This window comes from Cyprinus carpio, chromosome A19, assembly GCF_018340385.1.
Source record: "Cyprinus carpio isolate SPL01 chromosome A19, ASM1834038v1, whole genome shotgun sequence".
NCBI classification, from domain to species: Eukaryota; Metazoa; Chordata; class Actinopteri; order Cypriniformes; family Cyprinidae; genus Cyprinus; species Cyprinus carpio.
The window spans coordinates 2,040,527-2,063,568 of NC_056590.1; the positions used below are offsets into that span (position 1 = coordinate 2,040,527).

At 36.3% G+C, this 23,042-nt stretch overlaps 1 protein-coding gene across 2 annotated transcripts; it reads left to right on the top strand.

The window, feature by feature from the left end:
• Positions 1 to 1,307: 1,307 nt before the first annotated feature.
• Positions 1,308 to 18,488, top strand: LOC109072743 (serine/threonine-protein kinase pdik1l). Of its 2 annotated transcripts, none has more exons than XM_042776047.1 (3): positions 1,308 to 1,565; positions 8,219 to 8,518; positions 15,476 to 18,488. In XM_042776047.1, the coding sequence occupies exons 2-3, from the start codon at positions 8,234 to 8,236 to the stop codon at positions 16,214 to 16,216; spliced, it is 1,026 nt and encodes a 341-aa protein (XP_042631981.1). In that variant the 5' UTR covers positions 1,308 to 1,565; positions 8,219 to 8,233; the 3' UTR covers positions 16,217 to 18,488. The 2 variants fall into 2 exon arrangements, with proteins under 2 accessions (XP_042631981.1, XP_042631982.1); XM_042776048.1 differs by lacking the exon at positions 1,308 to 1,565 and adding an exon at positions 2,800 to 2,945.
• Positions 18,489 to 23,042: the final 4,554 nt, after the last annotated feature.

The following is a 23,042-nucleotide window of genomic DNA, read 5'->3' on the forward strand; positions in this document are numbered from 1 at the left end:
AATCAATCAATCAATCAATCAATCAATCAATCAATCAATCAATCTACCAATCAATCAATCAATCAATCAATCAATCAATCAATCAACCAATCTACCAATCTACCAATCAATCAATCAATCAATCAATCAATCAATCAATCTACCAATCAATCTACCAATCAATCAATCAATCAAACAACCAACCAATCAACCAACCAATCAATCAATCAATCAATCAATCAATCAATCGATCAATCGATCAATCGATCAATCAATCAAAAAACAACCAACCAACCAACCAATCAATCAAACAACCAATCAATCAATCAATCAATCAATCAATCAACCAATCAATCAATCAATCAATCAATCAATCTACCAATCAATCAATCAATCAATCAATCAATCAATCACGTCTTGAGAGTCTAAAAGCATTCACTGCAATACAAATCATATAACAAAAAACATATAATAAAAACTAATAAATAAAAAATTATCCCATAATTACTAATATATGTGTGTGTATTTAAGCAAGTAAGAGGGTAAATGACAGTGTGTGTGTGTGTGTGTGTGTATTTAAGCAAGTAAGAGGGTTAATGACAATTAACTTTTTTTGCAGAATTTCTTGAACAAGGTTTTGCCAAACAACAATATTCTTTGACAAGTATTTCACGAATAATTTACAAAGATTAACAGTCCCTTTTCTTGTCCATGGCTTACACTGAACTTAGAAGTCTACAGTTTGAATGAAATATAGGCCTATACTTTTAGTTTTTCACTTTAGGCCTACTCAGCTTTTTAGAGATGCCAGTATTTTGACACATGTTCTAATAAAAAAATAAAATAAAATAAAATAAAATAAAATAAAATAAAAGCACCATCATCATCATACAATGATACATTATAATTTTATAGTAATTCGTCACATTTTATGTATTTTTTTTCTAAGAAAAATTTGTATTTATTATTATTATTATTATTATTGTTGTTGTTGCTGAATTAAACAGCATAGGCTATTTTCCCAAACAATCTTGCTCATATTTATCAAGGGTGCCAATATTAAGGCGCTGTCTTTTTTATTTTCGTTTATGTTGTTGTCTAAAGTTTCTGTTCTCTGTTTTTTATTGGCTAGTTTTAGCCTATCACAGAATATTCTGAATATTATTAGCCTGTTAGATTGTAAAGCCTAATGCAGTATTGTCACTTCTGTAAAACCATAGCCTATAATAACTCACGGGATCTCCAGTATAAGAAGCGTTCTGAATTTTTCTGTGCTTTTGCAGGACAGTGATGACTAATACGAAATCCTGTAAATGAGCTTAATTAAATGTAACCTCACTTGGTGAAACTGCGGTTACCATGGTGAAATTTGGTCGGCACAACACGGCTGATGTGGCATGAGAGAGGGAGAGAGAGAGGGCGGTGTTTCTCACTTTCGCTACACTGCCCAATTTTGTAAGACAGGCAAAGGGTGCGCGTGAGAAAAGAGAAAGAGGAGTGTGTGCGGCGGTCTCGCGCTTATAATGGCTGCCAGGAAGAGCAGAGCAGAGGAAAATCAGCTACACTGGGAATAACATCGTGCACAGGTAATGCTGCTCGTGTTTGTCTGTCTGTGTGTGCGTGTAGCGGGACTCTTTGTCTGAGCATGTGTGTCGGACTGCTGCGCAGGTGCATGTGCCGCTGCTGGAAGGGTTTTGTCATGAAACACACCTTTAACTGTCAACATATGAGCATCGAGCATATCTGCCCTCGTGCGATGGGCTGCTGCAATCTATAACATCATGCTTATATCCAGCTGAAGAGGAGAGAACAGGCGAAAGAGACTAAACCGACAGGCCTTTCACACAGCCCTGCATTACAGACACAGCACGCGTGTTCTTGCGATTTCTGCTCGACTCTTCCGTCAGATTAAACACTGAGTGTGAAATCTTAGTTTTGCCCTTTGATCGCCGTTTCCTCAAGTCAAGCTGCTTCCACACACACACACACACACACACACACACACGTGTTGGCAGCGCTGTCGCGTTTGTTTACCATCTGCACTAATGGCGTTTTAACATGTTTCCGGTCACTCTCCGTGCTATATCTTTGTACATACATGAGTAGTGCCTTATTTAGTGGAAATTTCCCTTTATAATGATTTAAGAAAATTCTAAATGCGAAATTCTGGTTTTGTGCCATCATCTTTCACTCAGGTGTGTGTACGTTTTCCTTTTCTTTTTGTTGTCCAATCAAATGCTTCTAGAATGATAAAGTCCCTCCCACTAACTTGTAATAAAAGGTAATACCCAACAAACACAGAGCGTTCCCATTTGTTTATATTTTGGGAACCAAATACGAACGTTCCCTGTAGCATATTTTAGTTGTATTTTCAAAACCATGTAAACTAATAAAACTTTGCAGATGTTTCTGAGTGATGACCAACAGAGAGATTATATATATATATATATATATATCCTATTTTTATATATATATATATATATATATATATATATATATATTTATATATATATATATATATATATATATATATATAACAAACTATATTTTGTAGAATGTCATCTCTGAAACAAGCTTTTAATAAAGTGTAGACATTAAGTGATCAGATAAATCCAGTTTTATAGCTGAAATAATTAGCCAAAGTTAAGCGTAGTCTGAAAAGCATACCTGAGTTTGTTTGCATCTTTCTTTACTGCGCGCCTTTGATCTGCACGCGCTTTCTCCAGCACGCGCTTTCTCCTGTCTTCCACTGAAAGCCGCGCACTCGCGAAAATTAAAAATTAACGGTCATTTCATTCCGTTTTACTGACTGACTAACGTATGCGTTTATTGCTCTCTCTCTCCCTATAATATTGTCTATACGAGAGTATTTATTGAGATTTGACACGTCTAATGGAAGAGAACATGATGTTAACCGAGAAGTTTTTACTGTCCAAAAGATAGAAGCACATCCCGCTAATTCAGTGGTAAGAAATTAATGTACCGTTATCTTAGTAGGGGAACGTTTCCGGAGCCTACCGAGAATGTTCTGGAAATGTTCTATTTATGTTATAAGAGATCTCTCCTGGCAGGCAAACCAACAGGGAACGGTCTGGGAACCCGAAATTGTTAGCTGGTTAGTTGCAACTCGTGGTTCATGACTGTGACATTAACTGCTGGCTATTTAAAATCTTTCAGTGTCCCGCCCTACTGTCTTGTTTCAGCAGGAAATAAGTGAACAAGAGAGAACTGGACTTATATAGGTGCAAGGAGTAACAAATGTAGTAACCAAATATTTATTTATTTTTTAATTATTTATTTAAACAAAAAATAGGCCAATCGCTAAACAACTTCAGCTCCAAAAAATTCTAAATCTGCCTTTTTAATTATTATAATTTTTTTTCAAATATAGTTTATGACAAAAGATTGCAAGGGTCAAAACTGTACACTTGAACTAAATATTTTTATGGGTTCATTGTTTATTTATTTGATCTCTTTCTCCTTTCTTCATCGCTAGCATTGTAAAAGCCAGACATTGTCTGTTGGTTGGTTTGGTTATGTTTATGTTCTAAGTGGTTGAAGTGTTGATAATAAAGAAAAAATGGACCATTGAAAGAAACAAAGCAGGTTTGCGGGTAACTGTGGAGTTGTCCAACAAAGCATTTGAGAGACTATGTGACACTTGCAGATGAAAATACGCTTAAAACGACAAAAATGCAAGTAATTAAAAAAGCAACTTTTAATACAGGTCATCTGGAAAAATCTACTCAAGCCGTTTCAAAAATCAAAGGTGGTGACAATAGCAAAAGACAACGTCCAGTTATAAATATTACATGGGTTCAAAGTTGACTTGGTTTTTAAGTGGTTCTGAATGTGAACTCCTAACACTTCTGTTGCTCTAAAAGATGATGTTATTTTGGATTACATGACATTCATATCTTTGGACACCAAAATATTGTTAGTTTTTCAAAACATGTTCTTAGAAACTTCTTTTAGAGAAACTGGTATGCAGCAAATAAGTGAGATAAAGCCTACTCCGTTGTATTATCTTGAAGAGCCAGACTATTGACGAGACTAGTCCATTATGTGCCGTCTGGCCAAACACCACCCACTAGACAGAAAGCAGCTGATATCTGACTCAAATGTGAAGCGAGCAACCACAGTTTGCTTTTTACGGAAAATCTGAAAATTGATATTATTACGATATACAGTGTCAGTTAGTGTACAACAAATTTCAGCTTGTTCAAATAATGGCACAACAGTGTTTGATAAAGTTTGAAGAGTCAGCATTAGTGGAAAATGACTTGTGATCAGAGCTAACTCATTGGCTACATCGGTGATGCTTTGCTGCTAATTTCCTCAAACAAAACTGAATATCTTTCAAAGATTCATCGCTTTGATTCCTACAATTTTTGGCAGATTCTGTGACTAGTCATAGCCTGCTGCCTCGTGCTATTAAACCGTTTTCTTTCCTGGCAGACTGGAGAAAAAAGAAAACAAAACATGTAGACCCTGACTGGGCAGTCAATTCAATTTTAGGGCTGCACAATTAATCGAATTACTAATCGGGATTGCAATTATGGATGCCAAAATTACGTAATCCTTTAAAGCAACAATTAATCGTCCACTTATGTTATTCTGCGTTTTTTTTTTCTTCTTCTTCCTACATGTTACCTTAAGGGTTTTACCCATTGTTTTAATTTTAGTTTTAGTATAACATTATAATACCATTCTTATTTTTACTTTTTTTTATCATTTAAAGAAGAAACCAATCCGATGTGTAGTTGACATTTGAGGCTTAAAGGCCCGTTCAAACCAAGGACGATAACTATAAAGATAACGATAAAGATATAGTTCTAAAAATCGTTTTCAGTATTAAAGAACAGCAGAGTCCACACCACAACTATAACGATTAAGACAAAGAAAAACGATATCGTTGGAATCACTTTCAAAACGATTTTTTTTTCCAGCTGATGAACCATAAAAAAACTGACAGCCAATCAGAATCCATCCTGCTATAACGAGCTCGAGAATTTAAAACGGCAGATGAGCGTGCGCTTAGAATAAACAGAAGATATTGTTCGCTGGTGTGGACGCTAATATCATTATCTTCATAGTTATCTTAATAATTATCGTTCTTGGTGTGAACGGGCCTTAATACTATAGAAAAGCACTAAAAGTTTTTCAGTTAGCGTTTTCATCTTATGTTCATATAAAAATACGGCATGCAGTTGTATCAAACAACGGTATAAACATCATTCAATGTAAATTGTGATAATCAAAATTAATAATCGCAATTACAATTTCAAGGGAATAATCAACAATTATGATTTTTGTCATGATCGTGCAGCCCTAGCTGGAACTGGAAGCTCTTGTCAGTTCAGAGTGTAGTATGTTTCGGACAGTCTGAGACTGAGATTAATTGTTGTACAAGTTATGTTGAGAAACTTGATACAACAGCTTGCTGCTGTAATGGGCCATAGACCATGAGCAGTTTATTTATAATTTTTTTTCCCCTGCAGTACAGCTGAAATCAACATTGCAGATGATACTGATCTCAGTGTCATGCCCGCTGATAATGGAAGAACATCCCTGCTTTGGAAAAGGAGTGCGCTTATAATAACATTCTGGCTGATAATACGGTTATAGTTATTTTCATATATTGGGCAGTATGTGACCCAAGTAGCCAAACAAATCTGTATACTAATTTATACTATAAATACTTCAAATTTATATTTTAGAATGTACTATCTATACTATAATGTAATAACTATAAATGTAAAAACTGAAATCAAATAATTTTACATGTGAATTTTGGAATCACAACATTACAGTATACAGTATGAAAAATGGATATTCATGTTGAGAATTGCTGAAGATTGGGAATGGGAATGATGATTATTTTTATTACTTGAAATAAAATAAACATTAACTGAAATGAGACAAAATGTATTTTAAAAAAACTTATTTGATTTCAGCTAGTCGCCAGGGCAACATTTCTAATTTTGTTTGGTTTAAAGGGATATTTCACCAAAAAATTTAAATTACCCCATGATTTACTCCTAGGTGTATATGACTTTCTTCTTTCAGACAAATACAATCGGAGGTATATTTAAAAATGTTCTGGCTCTTCCAAGCTTTATAATGGCATTGAATTGGGTCTAAATTTTGAAGCCCCCAAAAAGTGCATCAATACATCATATAAAGTGCTCCACATGGCTCTGGGGGGTTAATAAAGGCTTCCTGAAGTGAATCGATGCGTTAAATGCACTTTTTAAGCAAAAATATCATGGTTTCACGGTATTGTTACAGCTCTAAAATGTTATATTTTTTAAATGTCTGGGTAAAAAAAAAAAAAAAAAACACTGAGCACAATATTTTTTTAGCAACATACGGAATATTTGGAACAGCTGTATTTGTTTATTTCTTCATTGATTTGTTTGAAATGTTTGCTGAATTGTGGGCTGTCCTGCAGTTTTTGATGCATTTTTATTTAACCTTAATCTGTAATTAGTTATTTAAGTTTAGTTATATAAGTAATTTACATATCATTTTAGTTATATAATTTCATATTATTTTTGGGTTCGCGCGATAGAGCTAAGTGTAAATAGCAGTGTTTTCTTTTTAGTGATTTGCTATTAGCTAGATTCTATTTATACAAAAATAGCAGGTTATTCTGCTTATTACTTGTTGCAGATAGTGGCAATTATATGCACCTCAGCATTGTAATACATTATACAACAGTATGCAATAATAACATTGTTTTATTTCAAATAAATTTATTGATTTAATTCAAAATATTAAATGGATGCCACCTTATTGGGACAAAAGCACTAGACCTACCTGTTTTTATACAGTCTGTGGACCTACCCTAACTCTACCCGATACTTTATTTTCAACTTTTTGATTATTTCCTTAATTTTTATATAAAAAAATGCTTTTCTGCTGTGATTTGAAATTTGAAAAGGGAGAAAAAAAGTTTGCCATAAGGCAGATTCGAACCCAGGTCGATCACGTCAAAATGAATATGACATGCGTTTTATCATCTACGCCACTGAATCTGATATCTGAAGACCGTCTTTTATAATGTTGACTAGCCCAATCACACATTGGTGGGTGAAGCTGGTGTCTCTGCCTCAAATTTATTGGCATGTACGACAGTTAGAGGAAACTAGAGATTACAGTTTATAAAGTTCTAAACATGGATAATTTTGTTACACAAACACATCTCTTCACTTCAGGAGCCCTTTATTAACCCCCTGAGATGTGAGGAGCACTTTTTATGATGGATGGATGCACTATTCTGGGCTTCAAAATTTCAACACCCATTCACTGCCATTATAAAGCTTTGAAGAGCCAGGACTTTTTTTTTTTTGTATTTGTCTGAAAGAAGAAAGTCATAGACATCTAGTATGGCTTGAGAGCGAGTAAATTATGGGGTAATTTTCATTTTTCAGTGAACTATCCTTTTAAGTTTAAAGTATTAAAATAATTTAAATTAAACTAAATAAAAATAGCAAAAACAACAAAATGACCAAAAACTTGATCTAATTAATTAGCATAAATTAATTTTATACTAATTTTAGAATTAATTTTATAAAGTCTTTAGTTTGTCAGTATGGTAATAGTAATTTGTAAATACCGCATTTTTCGGACTATAAGTCGCACTGGACTATAAGTCGCATTTATTTAGAACCAAGAACCAAGAGAAAACATTACCGTCTACAGCCGCGAGAGTGCGCTCTATGCTGCTCAGTGCTCCTGTAACCTATCAGATCGGTTGCATATTTTACCGTATTTTACAGTTTGTAATCTGCAGAATAGGATTTTCTTTTTGGGGGCATTTTGTTTGCATTCAGTCTTTCTCAGTTTTCTTTATTAATTTTCAGTTAGTTAATATTTTCAGTTAACAGTTTTCAGTTGTTTTCAGTTAATGTTTTCAGGGGTATGCTACAGGAGCACTGAGCATGACTATGAAAAAAAACTATGAAAAAAAGTGTGACTTATAGTCCGGAAAATACGGTACTTTTCTATTAGTGTTCACTCTAAATGGCGTTTGTTGTCTACACTTGCTTTAAAAAAAACAAACAAACAAAAAAAAACCTTTTGGCATTTCTGTTTGGTGCTGCTGGTGGAGCAAAAATGACTTCAGTCACAAGATAGACTTGTCATTAAAAGTGGCTTTAAAGTTTCCGACAGATATCTTAGTGACTCCACTCATGGTAGACTGTGTGTTTTGACTTTTTTTCACACCATACAGGTGAAGAAGAAGAGGATGGTGAGCAGTCAAGCCAAGTACGAGCTGATCCAGGAGGTGGGCCGGGGCAGTTACGGTGTGGTTTACGAGGCAGCTGTACGGCAGACCGGTGCTCGAGTGGCTGTGAAGAAGATCCGCTGTCACTCCCCAGAGAACGTGGAGCTGGCCTTGAGGGAATTCTGGGCCCTGAGCAGCATCCAGAGCCAGCATCCCAACGTCATCCACCTGGAGGAATGCATTCTCCAGAGAGACGGTCTCGCCCAGCGCATGAGCCACGGCTCCAGCTCCTCGCTCTATCTGGAAGTATGTGTCCAACCTGCAGGCACAGCCAACACAAAGCCCATCAAATTTAGTTTTGTGTTAGGAGCATGATGGTAAACGAGGAAATGCAAATCACTACATTCATATAGTAATTACATACTAATGAATGAACGTTTTGGGGGGAAACTTGAAAAATCTGGGTGTTGACACGGAGTACTCTTCACAAGAACCAAATGGAACCTCTTTCAGTAACCATAGAGTGAACAGTTTTAAAAAAAGTTTTCATACATTCCTTCTGTTTGTTACCCGTTCAATAAGTGAAATAATAATTATGATTTGTGTTCTGGTTATTTCATAAAAACAAGACATATATTGTAATATTATTTTAAAATTAAAATAAGTATTTTATATTAGTATTTTAAGTATAAAAAGGATTTTAGTACAGCTGTACAATTATTATTATTATTTACATCAGTCATTAAACATCACACTTTTAGTTGGTTTTCTAGCAAATAAACAAATATATCTTGAGCTGCATGCATGTAAATGAACACTGTGCCGTGAATATAATTATTTAAATTAATAATCACACTAAGCCGTTTTGTGATACCAGTAATTTGTGCAGCCCTATTTTCTATACTGTTGAAGCGTAGCTATAAAGCTTCTTTTAACATTGTTTTATCATTGTGCTTTTTTCATGTGACAACTACATTATCCATCATTCTTTCCAACGTAATCATAAAATACATAAAGCATCAATTGCACCCCTAATGTGCAAAACGGAAAATGAAAATGTCCCTCATTTTATTCTGAAAATCACACATTACGTTGCATTTACTGCTTTTGTAAGTAGGAACTTTCCAGGAGGATCTGTATAATTTTGGGTTTAAGACCATGTCCACCAGACACTGACCAGGCAGGTTTCTTAAGAATATATGGACTGTAAGCACAGCCCTTAAGTAGTGTAATGGACAGATCCAACAAATAAATAAGTGTTTATGGCTTAATACTATCATTGTCTTCACAAACAGTGCATATACATACAGATTTGACTGCTCTGACAATCTAATAGTGACTGTGAGCAAGAAAAAGTACAGCACAGCAAAATCTGTTAAAAAAACAAAAACAAACAAACCTCTAAACGCGTTCTGATGATGAACATAAAAAGCAGCAGGAATACAAACTAATTGGACTATGCTACAAGGCAGATGGCACTCTATAATATAAGTGGGTGATTATGGTATTGTATGCCATTTTGTGTTGGGTCAAGTCCCATGAAGACGTGAGGATGTTGTGACTGAGTGGAAGTAAGCCAGAGTGCACAGCAGCACAGTAATAGGTTGTTATTCATGGCCTTTGAGATGAGGTTGATTAGCACTTTTGCTGCTATAATTACGAGCCTGCAGAGGGCCATTTGTCTGCTGACCTCTGTCTGTGCAAAGCCTTCAGCATCTTCTGTCAACAGCTGACGAAGAGGAAACACGCTTCAGATTTACACAGAAATCACCAAACTACTTGTAAACATTCTTCACCTCTTAATATTTCACAATGTGCTTAAACTTAGTGTAGCATCTTTTTAACATCACCACTAGGTAAAGTTACATTTCACACATAATTTAGAGGTTTTTAACCTTTAAAGCCAATTTAACCATGCTTTTGGTTGCCATTTTTCCTTGAATGTTAGCAAGAGACAACCAATTATAAACTAAACAATGCCTGGCTCCTTAAAGGCCAAATAAATAAGTGCACTTACCGACTTAATGTCGTTCCAAACCCATAAAAGCTCCATTTGTTTCTGGAACACAATTTAAGATATTTTGGATGAAAACCAGGAGGCCTGTGACTGTCCCATAGACTGCCAAATAAATAAGTGTCAAGATCCATAAAAGATATGAAAGTCGTCGTCAGAATACTCCATCTGCCATCAGACGTGCAATCCGTGTTATATGAAGCTTAATAGGGGTGTAAATCGGATGTGTAAACCTCAAAAAATTCTACGATACGATTACGATTCGATCCGATACAGGAGTATATCGATGATATATCGATATTTTGATATTAAATATCTATTTTAAACAACCAACTTCATTTTTAATAAATCACAAATGCAACCACAATATATAATAAGAACATTTATCTGAAATTTTTACATTCTGTACTTCAGTTGGGACATTCACAAAAAAAAAAAAAATTAAAATAGGCCTACACATTTTTTTAAATAATAAAGAAAATAAACAATAGGAAAAACAATTCTGGCTGCAACTATGGGCTCAGTGCTAAAAAATCTTTTCTACAGATAACAAATTACAAGCAATAGCAGAAAATAAATACAATACAACAAAGACATAAGTTCAATAAACAGTGCTTTTCAGGTTTTTCAGCTCAGTCTAAAATAAATTTCCAGGTGCACTACAGAAATGTAATAGGCTAATCAAATGTAAACTAACTGCACAATTTTCACTGTATAAATTAAATACAGATCAATCATTTTTGATGTTGCAACGATTATTTAGTCAGGAACAGTGGGCACTTGTATTTTTCTTTGACAGCATTATTTATTATTAGTTTGCTTTCACTTTAAGAACGAAGCACGGATTTAATGTACTGATACACATGTCTTTTCTTTCTCAACTGTTTACATTAAGATATGTCTAACCGACTGTGTTTACTAGGATATTCGCCAAAACCCGCATTTAGATTTAATTTTGTCTATATTTATTCATCCATTCACAAAAAGCGGAAGATTTAGTATTCGCGCAGTCTAGACGCGGCTGTCTGTGTGCGTGCTTGCACTTCAGATGTGTGCGCTGAGAACTTCTCACACAGCGCTTGACTGTTCCGCCAACAATCCTGAGCGTCTTTTATGCTTCACCTTGTGCCTTCGGGCAGTCTTTATATCGAGTCCTGATACGTGAGTTTGAGTGAGAATGCACGCGTTGGCGACATAGACGGGCATTATGTGAAAAAATGTACACAGCAAAAAAAAATGCTTATAATACATAATATTTACTACAAAAAACAACAATATACTACTTGCAGCATCGATGCATCGTATCGTCAGACATCGTATCGATGTATCGATCCATATCGATGAATCGTTACACCCCTAAAGCTTAATGGGTTATATCTCCTCTGTCTCTCCATATCACCGTATGCTGTGTATGCTCTTCTGTATCATCCGTGCCACAAGGATGCGCTGTTTTTTTTTTTCAAATCAAAGCTAAATACACATAGAAACAGCTCATCCTTGTGGTGTGGATGACACAGAATAGAAAACACATTAAACATTAAAACAAATAAACAAAGGAGACTGTTGACAAAGGAATTGTTGAATAAATGTGTTATTTTGGTTTTCTTCGCTTACAAAAAGTGTTCACGTCTGATTGGCAGATGGAGTATTCTGACGACGACTTTCATACCTTTTATGGACCTTGACACTTATTTATTTGGCAGTCTATGGGACAGTGACAGGCCCCCTGGTTTTCATCCAAAATATCTTAAATTGTGTTCTGAAGATGAATGGAGCTATTATGGGTTTTTGAACGACCTGGGGGTAAATGATTAATGACACAATTTTATTTTTGGGGTGGAGTATCCCTTTAAATATCCATGCATTTTCTCATAGACTTTCACATGCTGTAATATTACAATCTTAGGGGAATAGTTAAAAAGAACTAGAAACATCTGAGTGTTTTTTTTTTCCTTGACTAAAGACAGACTGACATGTATTGCCCCAGGTCACATGTTCTTTGTGTGCTGTGCTTGTCCAATCACTTTTATTAGTCTTTTAAATATACAAATAACTGTTAATCCAGAGTTTACAAATTTACAGTGTGAATATGGATTACACGGATTGCGTTTAACAGGGTTAAATCACCCTGTGTTTACTATTTCAAGTGTAAAAAGCCCATTTGTTTTGTTAGATTAGGGAAGATAGATTTGAATCTAAAGAAAAGGGCCTTATGTTTTGAACAAGCTTTTTGAGAAAGCAAAAGCTAATCTTGAAACATGAATCCCATGCGGAGGTTATCAAGAGAAGGGTGTGGTTAAATGTGCCAACACATGACTTGCTGCAGTAATACACATCGTGTGGACAGCATTGTTGTTGCTGGGCTTCAGATGAGATTGACTTTAAGAGATGTGCTTTGATTGGTTCCCTGTGCAGACAGATGGCTCTGCATTCATAGGTTGGTGCTCTGTTTTGCAATAACCTGGAATGGTGAGTAAAACATAAAGCTGAAGCTGGTTGTGTAATTGCATAACTTGATGGGTGCAGTGTGGACCCTTATCATTCAGTCAATATGATACTTGTCTTGCAACCTGTCTTTGTATAAGACACCTCTTCTTTATTGCATGTATAAAGCTACTCTTAATACCCCTGATAGCACAGATATTTTTCAGTCTTTTTTGTGCCAGATGACCGCCTGAGTGGAGAGAAATTAATTATAAAATCGCTTGAAGTTTAATTCAGTGCTGCAAAGTATGAAAATGGCTCCATCCATGGGAGTAACTTCTCCCATTATCTGTGTTTGCTATGTATTTTTGTGCTTACTATTCTGCATTTCATTCAGTCACAATTTCAATCTTCCTAAAATCTAGAACTTTAATTTTTAAAAAAATGCAAAGTATGATGTCAAGTGAAAATGCTGACTCCAAGGAAAATGTGCATGGACAATAACAAACATTTACTTTTAAGCAAATAATTTGCTTTGGTGAGTCCAATTTCCAAAATGACCCATTAAGTAAATGTTAGCAGAGAGAAAATGATCACAGTAAATGATCCTCGCTGGTGATAATCATAGTATCATTTATCCACCACGGCTTGCCAGGAGACAGTCAAACATTTACAGTTAACAGTAGCATTTTTTTCATACCTCAATTTATGAGTGTGTGCAATGCAATGCAATATCCTACATCCAACTATGTACAGAACACAGCATTAGCATACCATTAGCATAACACGGTAGCATCAAACTCAATACTAGCTCACTAGGTTTTGAAAGAGAGCTGTTGTCTCTCTCTTAGTGATTGTGTTTTGATGGATGTTGATGTGTGTTTATAGTCTTTCAGTAGCATGTGGGTTGTTGTGAGTCATTCTAAGATTTCAGCTACAGTTTGGCTTCGTTCCCAGAACAGCTTCAGTTTTATCCTACTAAACTTCCCCAAGAGTATCCTCAGCAAGCAAACAATACTGGAACAGGATGAAATAACTGGAAGTTAACTTTGTTGTGCTGCAGTCATGAATGATCCCTCAAATCATGCAGTTTGTTGATGAGAAGTGTGCCATTTCATTTCTAAGTGATCTAACTTCTGATTTCTCCCGGTGGACAATAAAACAAGTGAAAAAAAAAATAAAATAAAAAAATCCATGGACTTGAATTGAAGGAAGGACCCAGTCTTTTGATTTGGTTGCTTACTGGCCCAAGCAGTGCACTAACAGCCACCCTAAACCTCTCAGGAATCTTGTCTTAAAACCCCACTTACAACACCTTAGCAGGTGCGTAGCTACAACTTTGCAGACCACACAACACCTTGGCATCATGGTGCCACATTTTGCACAGGCAAGCATTCCAGTAGCTCAAACAATAGAGAATGGCATTAGCAACCGCAAGTTCATGGGTTTGATTCTCAGGGAACTGAACTGAAAAAATATATATACCTTAAAGTGGACATCAGATGCCCATTTTCCACAAGTTGGTATGTTTTTTAGGGTCTTCATGAAATGTCTGTAACATACTTTGGTTAAAATTCCTCAATTATCGTGTAAAACAACACCCTTTTTACCTTGTCAAGAACAGCTCTGTTCACAGTTTTGGTACATGTCTCTTTAAATGATAATGAGCTACTGCTTACACCACCCCTCTTTCCCGTAGAGCGTGTCAATACAAGACACATGAATATATGGCTTGGGGGTGGTCTTATTCAATTAGCTAGCTATCTAATGGAGAAACCGGCTGCAAATTGAAACAGCTCCCTGGATGACAGTGTTTCAGACTCAGACAGCTCATGGCAAACTGGTTTTGTGTTTCAATTTAAGATTTACTGAGCTGGCAGACATGCCAGAAACCTAACCAAATGCAACAAAAAAGTGAATACTTCATCCAATGTCCCCTTTAAATGTGGTGTAAGTAGCCTAAAAAGTAGCATAAAAATGTTGGCCAAATGTGTAAATGTAAATTCATCACTCAGGAAAAGGAAATGTTGACTCCTGTTGACTTAATATCTTTCACGACTTTGCATGCATACAAATTTCATTTTATATACTTTTTTGTAGTCAAATTTGGAGTATGTTTTTAGAGCTCATGAGAAGTGTTTAAGGACTTTTCCCAGCCCCACTGAAATGCTCAGATAACCATGATGTCTCTGATTGACTTCATGTCAGTTAATTGTGTTGTTCATTAGCCAAAATGAAATTACCCTGCATTGTGTGTATTCCCCATGTTGAACTGTAAAAATATCCATTTGCAAAATGATTATAAAATTTTAGGTTATCAGATGATTAAGAGAAGTTGGCCTTACATATAGTGGCATTTCCATAATGAAAAGTTGGTTATGTAAGTGGAGATTGCACATGTTCTGTTAACACTTGAATTGAGTAACTTCTGTAAAATAAAAGCTATCAAATTGTATGTGTCATACAACACACACTACACTCTGCCTGACAAAAAAAAAAATAACCATCAAAAAAAAATCATAAATAAGCCACAAACAATCATCATTTTAAAATTCTATACAAAATCTGAACTTTAACACCAGGGCTCTTTGACTCCAACCCTCGAGGCTTAGTGTCCTGCTGAGTTGAGTTCTAACCCAAACCAAAAACACTTGAACAAGCTCATCTAAGCTAATGTTGAGAACTACTTCCAATTTACAGACAGGCGGGCTAAATTGGGAATGGTACTAAAGTCTCCAGGACACTTGTCCTCCAGGACTGGAGTTGAAGAGTCCCATTTTACACAACTGGTTGTAACGTTTTTGTATTTATTTACATCCACTCAGTTGGTGGAGACCTCCCTGAAAGGTGAGATCACGTTTGACCCCCACTGCGCCTACTACCTGTGGTTCGTCATGGACTTCTGCGATGGTGGAGACATGAATGCCTATCTCCTATCCCGCAAACCCAGCCGCAAGACCAACACCAGCTTCATGCTGCAACTGGGCAGCGCTCTTGCCTTCCTGCATCGCAACCAGATCATCCACCGAGACCTCAAACCTGACAACATTCTCATCTCGCAGGGCAGGACCCCGGCCGGGTCCCCCGAACCAACCCTGAAGGTGGCTGACTTTGGCCTCAGCAAGGTCTGCTCCTGTTCGGGCCTGAACCCTGAAGAACCAGCCAGCGTCAACAAGTGTTTCTTGTCCACAGCTTGTGGGACTGACTTCTACATGGCCCCTGAGGTCTGGGAGGGCCACTACACCGCTAAAGCTGATATCTTTGCTTTGGGGGTCATCATATGGGCCATGGTTGAACGGATTACGTTTGTGGATGTAGAGACTCAGAAAGAGCTTTTAGGGAGCTACGTACAGCAGGGGGAGGATATAGTCCCATTGGGGGAGGCTCTGTTGGAGAATCCCAAGATGGAGCTTCACATCCCGGCTCGGAAGAAGAGCATGAACGCTGGCATGAAGCAGCTGATTCGAGAGATGCTGTCCGCCAATCCACAGGAGCGACCCGATGCTGTTGAGCTGGAGCTCAGGCTGGTTCGGATTGCATGCAGGGAACTTGATTGGGATACGTGAAAGGACAGCATCTTGGAGATGGGGCAAACTTCTAGGACAATGGAGCTTGAAGTGAACGTAAGAACATATGGTTTGGCCCTGTCCGAAATGGCACACAAGGGTCTTGTGGTCTTCACTTGGGAGTGTCTGTGAAGAACGTAGGACAGGGATATCGAACCCTTCACCTGGACAGCTACTGTCTTGCAGACTTCAGCTCCAACCCTGCTCCCACACACCTGCCTGTAATTTTCAGGTAACCCTGAACAACCTGAGTAGGTGGTTCTGGTATGTTTGATTTGGGTTGGAGCTGAACTCTTCAGGACGATAGCTTTCAAGAAGCAGGGTTGGACACCTCCGCTGTAGGGTTTCCCATTTGTCAGTTCAGTTCAGGCTCCATTTGCTGAGCCCACAATGGTTTGGACTTTTACCTAACATTATCTGTGCTGTGAAGAATAGATTTTTTTGAGGAATACCGCATAGGCTGAGGGTGCCGCTTGGGACAGGGCCTTTGTGGGCAGGAGTGGGTTTTTAGTGGGTGATTGCACTGGTCCTTTGTTTTTTCTTGATACTCTTACAGTTTCGTACAACTGATTCATTGATGATAAACAGCCTTTACAATGTTAAATGCTTATTACTGTTTCACCTGTTCCCAAGCACAATGTGACCTTCATCGACAGTAGTCCAAGAGGTGTTTTACTGATGGAAAAACATCGGATATCCAACTTCCTTGTGTGACCCAGATAAACATAGAGGTCCACAGAATTCTCAGAACATTCCAACATCAGAGAGCATGTAGATTAGGGCTGGGTGATTATAGCTAAAAGTATATATTTGTAAAGTATGATTTGTAAGTATATTTGCTAACTGATACTGTTTGATTTTTCTTTGTTCATGAATTGGAAGAAAGCATGCAAAAGTGGTCTACTGGCATGGTCTTAATGTCTAAAAACGGCATTAAAATCATGGTCAGTATTCATAATGTTTTATGTTACCAACAACATTGTGAATATATCGTATATATTCAAATTAACGCCCAGCCCTAATGCAGTTTTAATACAGCACAGCAAAAAGACTCAAGGCTTCCATCTTTCTTGGGAACTCTTTAGCTCTCTATGATAGCTGATCTCACCTCACTCCTGGTGCTAATTCAACCTTAATGCAAAGTGGAAAACATACAGCAAATAACGGCTTCTTTTATAGCCATCTTGATTTTTTTTTTTTTTTTTTTCACAGTCATTTTAGGAGCTTTTTAACAACAGGATCAATATCTGTTTTTCTGTGCTTTACACACAGAAGGGCTTCAGGGAGTTGTATCACTCAATTTAAAAACATTTTCTACAAAAACAAAAAACTACAAGGCAATAGTTTATATTGCGTCAAAAGACATTAGGTAAATTATTCTGTAATATTTGTCATTTTAATAAAAAACACGAGTGCACTGAAGATCAAAATTTAAGGCAGTTCAGATATAGTAACTGACAGATGGGAATATAAACACGTATATTCTGTCAGAAACTGATTTTGGTGCTAAAGGCAGCTCTGTGTACGTGTGAAGGATGTGCATCCATTTCAGAGAACCAGGTGTTAAACGATTCAACATAAATGAAAGCCTTGATTTGAGAAGCTGAGTTTTCTTCTCTCTGGATTTTGGCTTGATTAAATTGGTGCTTAATTAAGTTGGTGCTTTTCACAGAGAGGTAAAAAAAAAAAAAAAAAATAGGGAAGTATTTTAGTTTGTTTGGTCTGAGGCTTGCACTTTTTGCTACCCATTTTCAAAATTCTGGATATGTCTGACAGATTGAACCATGATTTCTTTGATAACAGGTTTGAATGGTTGAGATTGATGAATGCAGTCAACGCTACAATTTGTGTAAAAATCGAGAACATTAAATTTACTTCCTGCCATGCTATCAAACTTCCTGCCAAGCTTTCAAAGGCTTAGTTCACCCAAAATAAATATCAAAAATAATTTTGAAAGATATTTTGAAGAATTTGGGAAGCCAAAATGTGTCTGGTCCCCATTGACTTCCATATTTGATTTTATTTTATCAGTGGTGACCAGCAACTGTTTTGTTACCAACATTCAAAATATATTTTGTGTTCAGCAGTAGAAAGGACTTCAGACAGGTTTGGAATAGCTTGAGGTTGAGTAAATGATCAATTTAATTTTTGGGTGAACTATCCCTTTAAGAAAATGTTGCTGATTTGAATCCTACATTCATTGCTTTAAACAAAGTAACATAATTTGTACACTATTTGTGGAAAGCACCAGGTGCTCTTTCAGACAGCAGAATGACACAACATAATTAAACCATATTATATAAATCTAATTAATCCATCAAACAATTACCTAAAACAAAAAACCAAAATCAAATACAGAAAATAACTCTATAAAAGACATTACATCAAACACCATTGAAGTGAGTTTACTAGAGATACTTTACACCTAATGATCCTCATATGAACGCTCTGAACAACCAGCCTCGATTAAACACACAAAACCTCACGTATTAGCACTGAGAGAGTTACATCAAACACCAGTGTACTAATGCATGCCACACCTCTCACCTTCAGGGAAAAGCATACAGGGAGTGTGAACAGATATTGATGCTAACACACACACACACATACACACACAACTGTAAGCCTCTCTGAGTCGGGGATCTCACGTCTTTGACACACGATACCAGCGAGCTGAATTTGATCTCCACTTCACTGTGTCATTTTTGCCTGGAATCCCAGAGTGTTGAATCTTACTGGTAATCCCTTCCGCCATGCTCACAACAGACTAACGCTAAGCCTGTTACGTTCCTGAGGAATTAGGTGAAGAAAGCGTTCTCTGGGACAGAAACTGCCATTCAGGTCTATGTTTTGTACAATTTTACAGGCACTTCAGACATGAGCCCTCGTGGCAGAAGTACCTCTGTCCCTTTAAACACAGGACACGTCTTTTCCTAAGTGACAAGCGAAGGCATTAATATTTAATGCTGTGCGTATCCATACTTTTTTTTTCACCTTGTCAAGTGGGGCATGCTGTAAATGCCAGAACCAGCTAAATTTAATTCCAAGCGATGGCTTAAATCGTTGTATTGTTTAGAATCAATTCTTTATCAAGTGGTGCTGTTTGTCAGTATTAATAAGAGAACTTCATGGATGGGGTCTGTGTCCTCCAAGTGATGTGTTGTCAACTTAAGCATTAAATAAAGTATTGAATTGTGAAGCCGACATGCAGATGAATGTCATTGGAATGTGAGGCCGTGGTCCGATGGAAACATTGTGGGAAAAGAGCAAATTATAAGAGAAGTGCAATGTTCACATCGCAGTTGCATGTGTCCCAAACTTGATTTGAGACTGGTCTGTTTCTCATTTGCACAAGGAGTCTGACAGCAGCCAGTGCTTTGTTCTGTTTCTTCATGTAATCTGAGGCAGACTGGATGATGGTGAGATCAGATCTCTGTTTGCAGCACTGGCTGCTGTCAGACAAAATCTCACTGGATTATTACAATTCATGGCAAAAGGAATGTCTGGAAATGTAAATTAATATTTCCTACTGACAAACTAAAGCAAAAGATAGAAATAACTGGCTTAAAACCATTTTTTTTTTGTTGTTGTTGTTGTTGGTGAGAATACTAATGGCCTAAGACATTTGCACATTACTGTATATAGTGACCAAAAATCTTTGGACGCGAATCACTTAATGTATTAATTTTAATGTATTAGACAATAAAATATCAAAGCAAGTCTGCCTTTAAGTACTGCTCAAATTTCACTTCTCTGACCCATTTGAATGACAAAATGAATGACCCTTTTACACACACACACACACAGTCCGAATGTGTTTGCTATATATATATATGTATATGTATATATGTATATATAAATATAATTTTAAAATATATATATATGTATATGTATATATGTGTGTGTGTGTGTGTATTAGTGTGCATTAAAGTTTTTAAATACACTTTCATACTGCAATAATTTCACATTCAGTATTGAAATTTAATGTAGAAATAACTAATATATTTGTTTAATGCCATCTTTTTAATGACTGAAGGTGAGTATCATTGAGTGTTTTTCCCCCTGATATTTAACCATTGACTACAGCCATTCAACATTACAGTATAATTGAGCTATCAATTTTACATTTTTTTTAATTTAAATAAACTTTTAATTTAAGTGAACTTAAAGCATTTTTCACATAAACCCATTATAATAAAGTCATATTTAGCTACCTGTGCCCTTCAGCAAGCATTTTTGGTAACTTCACGACTTAACTGATGACGTAACCACGACAGTGCATGCTCCTAGTTTCTTTTGCGCTTTAAAATGATATAGGCTAGTATTTTAATAATACGTGCGCGCCCGTTTGTGCATGTAATTGAAGAGCATGTGCTACGAGCACAGTTTAACGGCTGATACGACAGGAGAATTGTTTTTTATAATGCCATTATACGGCCTGACAAAATCTCATCTGACGGCAGTTCACTGTTGTTCTACTGAAGCGCATCTAAAAACTCTCCCATTTGATGTGGTCATTCTGCGTCTAAAACACATATTTAGGTATACATGTGTGTGTATATATATATATACACACACACACATACATACATATATATAGTGTCGCGGGAAGCAGACAGAACCCAAATGCAAGAGAGCCAGGTTAGAACAAAAATATCTTAATTATTTGAACAAAGAGACCAAAAACAAGATCACACTCACTTCAGGAACTCCGACAATGAACCAACACAGGGCAGGAAACACAAGGGGTATAAGTAGGACAGGTAATGAGGGACAATAGGTGGGGCAACTGAACCAATAAACAAATAAAAAAGCGAGGTGGGGTTAACAAAGACAGGAGAGCACACAGGACCAACAAAAACAATGATGAGCCATGTGCTCACCAACAGACCCAGGAGTGCCCTCTGGTGGCCGTCCAGGGCACACCAGCCGATGACCGTGACACGTGTGTGTGTGTGTGTGTGTGTGTGTGTGTGTGTGTGTAATAAATATATAGCAAACACATTCAGACTTCAGTGTCCATATGCTTTTGGATGTTGTGTCACTTGCTTTGAACAGTCATAACAAAAGTTCAAACATTTCCGTTCAAAAGTTTGGGGTCGGCAAGATTTTATCGATTTATTTATTCCTCAAATATATTGTAAAATGTACTTTATTTCTGTGATCAAAGCTGAATTTTCAGCATCATTACTCCAGTCTTCAGTGTCACATGATCCTTCAGAGATAATAATATGATGATTTTCAGCTCAAGAAACATTTGTGAAAACTGATCCTTTTTTTTTTTTCTTCCCAGGACTCTTTGATTCATAACAACTATTATTTGATTTATATTTAATTTAAAAGGTTTTAGTGTCACTTTTGTTCAATTTAATGCATCTTTGCTGAAAGAAAAAAACGGTTGTGTAGATTCATAGAATAATTGAATATAAAATCATGATTGGAGAAAACAAGGAAGGTGTTTTACACACAGGCCAGTTTAAGATGAGTATCTGATATGGGTCACATTTTTAAAAAGTTAAATGTGATCTATAAAATTGAGTATGGGCTTTGTCTTGCGGTGTGAACAGTGAAAACGAACAACCCAAATGTGTTTTATAGATGTACCTACTTTAACTTGACAATAGTTTCTCTCAGCAAGTGTCTTTGCTCTCCTGTACATACTGTTCATGACCGTCTTTGCCTGAAATGCACAGACTTCCTGATGGTTTTGTGTACTGTTTGGATGATTGCTGAGTTCTTGTTGTGGGCTGGGCTGTTGTTGTAAGTAGTGTGCTGACATGATTACATGAATACATGCCCCTCTGTGTGTTTCTGTGCTGCTTCAGTGTGTCTGCTCATGATGATCTGATATACTGATGTGAAGCTCTTATGTGTGGTCTTACAACTGGGAGCATGACTGTATTTAAATTTTGTAACAAAGAAAATCTGGTTTCAAAGAAGCACTACGAAATATTTCCCACGGTGCCGTGCTCACAGATTCCCACCCAAGCGTCCGACAGCCTGATTCACGATCAGCTGCTGGGTGGTGATGCACTGACACGAAAAGTGCTTTTATTTCACTTTTATTTATTATTATTATTATTATTATTATTTATTTATTTTTTTTTCACTGACACTTTGTGTTCTTGTAAAGTATTTTAAGAGGAACAGAAGTTCATGAGAAGGGATCTTCTAAGTGAATGTGTAATTTATTATTGGGGTTGGCTTTATTAATAAAACTTTTACTTGAATCATGTTTTATTGAAGTATTTATTTATTGAGAAATGCAGAGCAAGTCTCTGTGTTGGCCAAGATTGTCTTAATGAGCCGTCTACAAAGTGTTTATAAAGTGGAAGGCTGTCCATTAGCTTTAAGCCACTGAATACTTAAAGAAATGTATAGTTTCTTTATAGAGCCATAAATACAGTAAAGACACTTTGGTGTGCATTGTGCTCTAACAAATGAACAAATTTTTATTTATTTATTTTTTTGTAACCACTGGAGTCTTATCACAGATAAAAGAAAGCATTTCTTCATCTTTTTCTTTGTATATTGTATATGTTGTTGATATTAATTGTTTTAATTGTACATTTGTTAAATTTACCAGTATGATAACGGTGGAAAAAAATGTGTATATATATATATATATATATATATATATATTATATATAATATATATATATATATTATGTATATATGTTATATATATTATATATAATATTCTGTCCATGTCATCTGAGCACATGCAATAGCCTGTGCTATGATTCACTACAATTATAAACATTCCTAAATCAATTCTCATTTTGTTATTGATGCCACTATAAAAATTCTCAGTGAGAATAAGCAT

What these genes read in the sequence shown, in the direction of transcription:
- LOC109072743 (XM_042776047.1), top strand. Translation starts at nt 8,234, where the DNA reads ATGGTGAGCAGTCAAGCCAAGTACGAGCTGATCCAGGAGGTGGGCCGG. An exon ending in GCTCCTCGCTCTATCTGGAA is followed by an intron (nt 8,519 to 15,475) that starts GTATGTGTCCAA and finishes ACATCCACTCAG; the next exon opens with TTGGTGGAGACCTCCCTGAA.